The sequence below is a fragment of the Gekko japonicus genome, unplaced genomic scaffold, assembly GCF_001447785.1.
Source record: "Gekko japonicus isolate JY-2015 unplaced genomic scaffold, Gekko_japonicus_V1.1 scaffold2419, whole genome shotgun sequence".
Classification (NCBI taxonomy): Eukaryota; Metazoa; Chordata; class Lepidosauria; order Squamata; family Gekkonidae; genus Gekko; species Gekko japonicus.
Genome location: NW_015175438.1, coordinates 60,353 through 68,458, shown reverse-complemented (window position 1 = coordinate 68,458; position 8,106 = coordinate 60,353). Strand labels below are relative to the sequence as shown.

Sequence of the window (8,106 nt, the reverse complement as noted above, 5' to 3'; positions counted from 1 at the left end):
ATAATCTTATAAACATCGATCATGTCATCTCTTAGCCATCGTTTCTCCAAGCTAAAGAGCCCGAAGCGTTTTAACCTTTCTTCATAGGGAAAGTGTTCCAAGCGTTTTATCATTCTAATTGCCCTTTTCTGCACTTTTTCCAAAGCTATAATATCCTTTTAAAGGTGTGGTGATCAAAACTGTACACAGTATTCCAAATGAGGTTGCACCATTGATTTATATAGGGGCATTATGATATTGGCTGATCTGTTTTCAATACCCTTCCTAATAATCCCCAGCATAGCATTGGCCTTTTTTATTGCAGTCACACACTGTCTCGACATTTTCAGTGAGTTATCTACTACGACTCCAAGATCTCTCTTGGTCAGTCTCTGCCAGTTTGGACCCCATCAATGTGTATTTATATTTAGGATTTTTGGCTCCAATGTGCATTACTTTGCACTTGACCACATTGAACCCCATTTGCCATGTTGATGCCCACTTGCCCATCCTTGACAGATCCCTTTGGAGTGCCTCACAATCCTCCCTAGTTCTCACTACCCTGAACAACTTTGTATCATCCACAAATTTAGCCACTTCACTGCTTACTCCCAACTCCAAATCATTAATAAACAAGTTAAAAAGCATCGGACTGAGTACTAATCCCTTTCGGAACCCGACTGCTTACCACCCTTCACTGAGAAAAGTTCCCATTTATACTCACTCTCTGTTTCCTATTAATTAGCCATGAAAGGACTTGTCCTTTTATCCTGTGATTTTTGCGCTTACTTAGGAACCTTTGATTAGGAACTTTATCAAAAGCTTTCTGGAAGTCAAGGTAAACAACATCTATTGGGTCCCCCTTGTCCACATGTTTGTTCACCCCCTTAGAGAACACTAACAGGTTAGTGAGACAAGATCTTCCCTTACAGAACCCATGCTGAGTCTGCCTCAATAGTTTTTGTTCATCAATTTGCTTACTAATTCTTTCCTTAATAACAGTTTCCACCAATTTACCCTTTATTGACGTCAGACTGACTGGCCTGTAATTTCCCGGATCTCCTCTGGAAGCCTTTTTAAAGATGGGAGTGACATTAGCTACCTTCCAGTCCTCAGGAATGGAGGCAGATTTTAAGGAAAGATTACATATTTTTGTCAGGAGATCCACAAGTTCACATTTGAGTTCTTTCAGAACTCTCAGAGGTATGCCATCCGGGCCTGGTGATTTATCAGTTTTTAAGTTGTCTATCAGTCGTAGGACCTCCTCTCTCGTCACCTCAATCTGACTCAGGTCTTTCAACACCCCTCCTGAAGTCAGAGGTTCTGGAGTGGTCAAGCACTTCTCATCGTCCACAGTGAAGACAGAGGCAAAAAATGCATTCAGCTACTTAGCCATTTCCCTATAATCCTTCATTACTCCTTTTACCCCTTGGTCATCCAAGGGCCCCACTGTGTCTGGGCTTGTGTATTGATTAGTTCTTATCACAAGCAAAGGGAAGGATCACAGTTTCATGGCTTAGAGGCTTCTTGTGTAAATGAACATGAACAACAAATTGATTTAGTGTCAGCTGAGGTAAATTAATAGAACTTTTTTCTCAGATGAGTGGTTCTTTTGTGGTGCTGGGAAGTTCCTTGTGAGAGCTTGACTTCAGGAAGCCTCTGGCTGCCTGTGCATGTCAAGAAAAACAGAGTGCAACTAGTCCCTTAGGCAGGGCCTACCTATCCATTAGCTGCCCTGAGCCTGCTTCGGCAGGAAGGGCAGGGTATTAATCGAATAAATAAATATAAATAAATAAATAGGCACAGTAGGCGCAGTGCCTAAGGCCCACAATACTTTTAGGGGCCCACAACAATGTTTTAATTTCTTTTAAAATCAGGAAAAAAAGAACTTTTAGGGTTGAAGAAAATGTTTAATTTTTTTTCCTCACATCAGAAAAAAATGAAATGTTTAGGACCAACAAAAATTATTATTTTTTACCTAAAACAGAATTTATAAATACAATTATTTATTTAAAGTATTTAAAGTTATATCAAAATAATTTTTATTACTGATATTATTATGATAGGAGAGGCCCACGAAGGTAAAAGTGCCTAGGGCCCATAAAAGCTGTAATGCGGTCCTGCCTTTAGGGTGTCATCAGAATAACAGTAAAAGAAACCATTGATTCAGTTTTGGTTAATGAAGCCAGTGTAGTGTGGAGACAGTGTTAGTCATGGTCCTGAAGGAACTTGAGATCAAATCTTTAATAACAGCCAACCCGGACTAGATGGGTGTCCCTGGATTTGCACCACATCAGATTTGCATCATGGGATTCCCTCCTGCCATTTTAAAGTCTCCACCCAGGTACTTCTTTAAACTGCATTGTGAGGGCCCAGTGCCACTTTTTTGACCTAAAATGGCACCGGGAGGGGCATTATTAGCTTTACAATGTGACTTCTGCTTCCACAGGACTCTGCAAAACAAAAACCTTCCCTCTCTAACAAAGGCAATGCTCTTCAATTTGCAAACCGTTCTGCTTTCTGACCCAAATAAAGCTAATCGGCAATGGGAGGAAGAAGGTCTGTTTCATCTTGCCTACAGTACGATGTTCAGGTAAGTGCAGCATTCCAAAGCCATTTTCCCACTAGACACGAACATGGCAAATTATGGAGTTGGCAAAAGGACTGAGCATGTGCCCCTCCAGTTTTTAACCTTTCTACGTTTCCTTCTTCCCAGGGCTGGTTACCTGACACTGTATGGTAATGAAAGTAAGGATTATGATGACGTCTCCAGTCGAGCTAAAGACTTGGTGCATTCTCTGGAAGTCTATCATGAGTTTTACAAACTGGACCGTCTTTTGATGAAAGCTGCTCGTTCCATGTTGAGTGCAGGTTGGTGCGACTGGCCAGGTCCCATCCTTAATGCTGGTACTTCAGTAGCACACTGGAAATGTTTGATAAAATCCATCCCCTGGTCTTTCCTAGCCAAACCTCCAAGCGAGTGTAACTGGAGGCCAGTTCCTCTATGTATCCTTCACAGAGATTTGTTTGATGCAAGACCTGTTTCCATCTGAAAAGCCTGGGTTCAGGTGGTAGATTTTCAGATCTACACTGCAGTTTATCTGTTATGCACCCCCCCCCCGAACCCTGGAAATTCTAGTTTGGTGAGGATGTTGTTAATTGTTCCTGGTTCCTCTCAGAAGAACAGATTCTAACTCAAGTATCAGCGGGTGGGATTCTAAAGCACACGGAATGGTCCTGCCAGGCCCGTGCGGGTTCTCGGGTCGCGAGTCCCGAGCACGCAGTAAGAATCACCTGCGGTACTTCAGTTGCAAGGTGAGGGAAAGATGGGTTAACCAGAGAAACAAAGGCTGTGTTTCTCTTTTTAAAACCTAGTTTTGGGGGGTTGGCTTAAGGCCAATCTACCCCTAAAATCCATCCCTTTCTATCCCTATTGGTGGACAGGTTGTGACGCTATACCTAGAGGGGAGGGGGCGATATTCAGATTCTAGACCTAACTTCAAAGGGGAGCCATGTGGTGAGGTGTCAAAGTCATATCTCCATGGCAACTTTTGACTTGCAGAGATGTGCCTGGTCCATGAAGGCAATACAGGATGTTTTCTTTGTGATGCCAAACCAGATAGGAAGATGGGTTACGCATTTTCCCACAGATCAGCAATGGTGGGGAAACCTGTTGTTCTTCCAAGTTTCCAAACTGAGCATAATGGCGTTTGTCTTCTTTGTCCTGAGGCACGCTGGGAAGGTGCAAGGAAGCACGTGTTCTGTAGCGCAGGCGACACAAGCCTTGCTCATCCAGATGCAAGCATGAGATGCAAAGCAAGCCATACAAACACAGCAATCCCCTTATCCCATACGCACAAATGTAAAGACATTCAACAGACATATAGCATTAGCACAGTACAGATAATACATTTAAAAGCACACATGGTTACACCCCGCTCCCGGCGAAGACTGATTTGGCAACCCTAACCACATCAGATTTGCATCATGGGATTCCCTCCTGCCATTTTAAAGTCTCCACCCAGGAACGTCTTTAAACTGCATTGTGAGGGCCCAGTTCTCATCAGGACCATCGCTGTGCAGGGGGAGAAGGGAATCCTGCTCCCCTTGTGCCACTTTTCTGACCTAAAATGGCACCGGGAGGGGCATTATTAGCTTTACAATGTGACTTCTGCTTCCACAGGACTCTGCAAAACAAAAACCTTCCCTCTCTAACAAAGGCAATGCTCTTCAATTTGCAAACTGTTCTGCTTTCTGACCCAAATAAAGCCAATCGGCAATGGGAGGAAGAAGGTCTGTTTCATCTTGCCTACAGTACGATGTTCAGGTAAGTGCAGCATTCCAAAGCCATTTTCCCACTAGACACGAACATGGCAAATTATGGAGTTGGCAAAAGGACTGAGCATGTGCCCCTCCAGTTTTTAACATTTCTACGTTTCCTTCTTCCCAGGGCTGGTTACCTGACACTGTATGGTAATGAAAGCAAGGATTATGATGACGTCTCCAGTCGAGCTAAAGACTTGGTGCATTCTCTGGAAGTCTATCATGAGTTTTACAAACTGGACCGTCTTTTGATGAAAGCTGCTCGTTCCATGTTGAGTGCAGGTTGGTGCGATTGGCCAGGTCCCATCCTTAATGCTGGTACTTCAGTAGCACACTGGAAATGTTTGATAAAATCCATCCCCTGGTCTTTCCTAGCCAAACCTCCAAGCGAGTGTAACTGGAGGCCAGTTCCTCTATGTATCCTTCACAGAGATTTGTTTGATGCAAGACCTGTTTCCATCTGAAAAGCCTGGGTTCAGGTGGTAGATTTTCAGATCTACACTGCAGTTTATATATTATGCACCCCCCCCCCGAACCCTGGAAATTCTAGTTTGGTGAGGATGTTGTTAATTGTTCCTGGTTCCTCTCAGAAGAACAGATTCTAGGGTTCCTAGGGAGAGGGAATAACTATTAAACTTTTTGTCTATAGTGCAGGTATGTCCAGAGGTTTTAAAATGGTATGATTGTGGTATAACAAATGTAGAGTCCAGTGGCACCTTTAAGACCAACAAAGGTTTATTCAAGGTATGAGCTTTCATGTGCATACACATTTGTATGCACACGAAAGCTCATACCTTGAATAAAACTTTGTTGGTCTTAAAGGTGCCACTGGACTCTACATTTGTTCTACTGCTTCAGACCAACACGGCTACCTGCCTGGAACTATGATTGTGGTATGATTGCCTTTGACTACATACATTATTTTTTTCTGACACAGTAGGTTTTGAAGCAAAACAAGAAACACCACTGACTGAAAATAAACAAGTATATAATAATCATATAAACATAACATCAAGTATAATGTAAATCATTTGGCCAAGGTTTACATTATACTTGATGTTTGGCCAAGATATACATTATACTTGATGTTATGCTTATATGGTTATTATATACTTGTTTATTTTCAGTCAGTGGTGTTTCTTGTTTTGCTTCTTGTACTGTACACTGGCTTCCCCCCCTTTTTTTTGACAGTAGGTTTTGAAGCACTGCAAAACCAGTAAAGGTAAAGGTTCCCTTGCTCGAAAGCCAGTCGAATCCGACTGTTGGGTTCCGGTGCTGGTGCTCATCTCCGTTTCAAAGCCGAAGAGCCAGCGCTGTCCAAAGACGTTTCCGTGGTCATGTGGCCGGCATGACTAAACACCAAGGCGCACGGAACACTTGTTACCTTCCCAGTAAACCTGTATGTAAAACTGAATTATTCAAGAGGGCTTTCCAAGCAGGCAATGGGGTAGCAAATGCTTCACAGTTACTTGGATAAATTATTAGGGACTGTGTCCTACCATGCTGTGTATAGCTTGGTTAGTTCTACCACTCTATTCTATTGCACTGTTTATTGACTGTCCCATCCTATTGATTGCATTGACTCCCTGTGGGTAATCTGCCTTGAGTCCCAGTGAGAAAGGCAGACTATAAATAATGTCAATCAATAAACCTGTTTGACCAAAATTCAAAGCAGAACAGAAACAATGAATGTCTCTATCCAAAGGCTATTATAAATCTATCATGCTATTCCAGTCTCTGGAAAACTATCAGCTATCTATCTATCAGAGCCAGTTTGGCGTAGTGGTTCAGAGCACAAACTCTAATCTGGGAGATCAGAGTTTGATTCCCCACTCCTTCACATGCATCCAGCTGGGAGACCTTGGGCCAGTCACAGTTCTCTCAGAGCCATTCTCTCAAGAGGAGTTCTCTCAGAGCTCTCTTAGCCCCATCTATCTCACAGGGTGTTGGTTGTGGGGGAGGGGAAGGGAAAGGAGATTGTAAACTGCTCTGAGACTCTGAGTGAGGGGCAGGGTATAAATCCAATCTCTTCTCTTCTTCTACCTAGTGTTTATAAGATTTTAATTATCAAAATAACTTTACATTATTTTCAGGGCCGGCCCAAGGTGTTTCTGCGCCCTAGGCGAGGCGCAGGTGCCAACCTTCCGGTGGGGCCTGGAGACCTCCCAGCTGACTGCCTCCTTGCTCTCCTGAGCCGCAGGGCAGGAGAGGAATGGCGAGGCGGCCGGCTCGGGGACTCGGGAGAGGTGGGAGCCACCTGGCGGGCGGGAGGGGTCGGGGGCTCGCCAGTCTCGCTCCTCCTTCCCTCCTATCCTGCTTACTTTGGCCCCACCCAAGGTGCCCCTCCCTGTCCGAGAAGCGGCAGCCCAGTAGGCAGGAGGCGCCCGGGAAGGTAGGCTCGAGGGAGCCCCCAAAGTGCGTGGGCGACGGGCGGGTGGGCGGTGGCGCAGCCGGGGCTGGCGGTGGCAGCAGCAGCCTCTGCGCCTGTGCGGACCAGCTGCCGGCCGGGAGACAGGGAGCGGGCGCGTCAGGCCAGGCCGAGCCCCCATTGGAAGATGGGCCCTGCTGAGTAGCTGCCACCGCCAAGAGGCTGGCGGGGGGGGTGGCGCCAAACTGCACTTGGCCCCACGCCCGCCAAAAGCCCTGCATCTCCCTGACCACTACCGCCTCTTTCGCCCCTAGACCGGCAAGCTCAGTGCTTGCCGGACTCGGGGAGAAAGAGGCAGCGGCAGCAGGCAGGGAGATGCAGGGCTTTTGTTGGGGGGCTGGGGGGCTTTGGCGGGGAGGTGGGTCCAGTTTGGTGCCCCAAGGGCTGGCTCGCGCTCTAGGCGAAGGCCTAGTTCACCTAGCGGGTGAGCCGCCCCTGATTATTTTGTACATGGGCTCTGGGAATCTGCTACTTCCTACCCTGAACGCACCTTTAGATATATGTGCTTACTGGAGATGATGGGGTGCCTAATGAGTCCACCTCTGAATACCAATGCTAGGAGGCCACATCAGGGGGAGGTTGTGGTCTCTGTGTTGTCTTTGTAGGCTCTCCAGAGCAGCTGGTTAGCCACTATATGGGCCAGGGTGCTGGGCTAGATTGACCACTGCTCTGATTTAGCAGGGCATCTCTAGGATTTTCTGCACTGGAATATTTAGTCGAGAATCCCTCTTGCAGGGGAAAAAAGAGTCTTTAGGCTGCTTAGATCCACATCTCCCAAGTCAAGTCACGTTTGGTACCAAGGTACCAACTCACCCATGCCGCCTGTGTCCAGAGGGGTTTTTCCCCCCTATAAGGAAGAGAGTCATGGGGATGAAACATAGATAAATTGACACCCATCTAATTGTTGTTTGCTGGGAAGAATCAATGTAACTTCAGAACAGGGACTTGGGCTGCATCACCGGATATTGCACCATAGCAATAATTTACAACTAAATTTTCCTGTGTTGGCAAGGCAATGCAGGAGATGAATGATGACTATAGCACAACGATGATCAATTTACCCTGGGATGTAGCCTGAAATAAGTCTGCAGCTGGTCCTTATTAGAACTGCCTTGTACCCGCTAAAGCTTCATGCCTCTGTCAGTGCCATCCTAAGCAGAGTTACACCCTTCTGAACCCATGGACTTCAGTGGACTTAGAAGAATGTACCTCTGCTTAGGATTGTCCGGTAAGTACTGTAGGCAAAGAATTAGCCCCTTCACCCTGAAAAGCCCAAACACACATCTATTGATCCTAGATATCCTAAATCTTGTGGTCACTTTGTCCTCTTTGATGGTAGGGTTGTCATTGCCAACCTGGGAAACTTCTGGATATTT

At 45.8% G+C, this 8,106-nt stretch overlaps 1 protein-coding gene across 1 annotated transcript in view; it reads left to right on the top strand.

The window, feature by feature from the left end:
* LOC107122715 (prostacyclin synthase-like) overlaps nt 1–8,106 on the top strand; it is a 52,520-nt gene that overhangs the window by 19,758 nt on the left and 24,656 nt on the right. The window contains exons 4-5 of the mRNA XM_015425848.1: nt 2,429–2,572; nt 2,696–2,850. Of these exons, the coding sequence (XP_015281334.1) occupies nt 2,429–2,572; nt 2,696–2,850 (299 nt within the window). The remainder of the gene's footprint in view (nt 1–2,428; nt 2,573–2,695; nt 2,851–8,106) is intronic.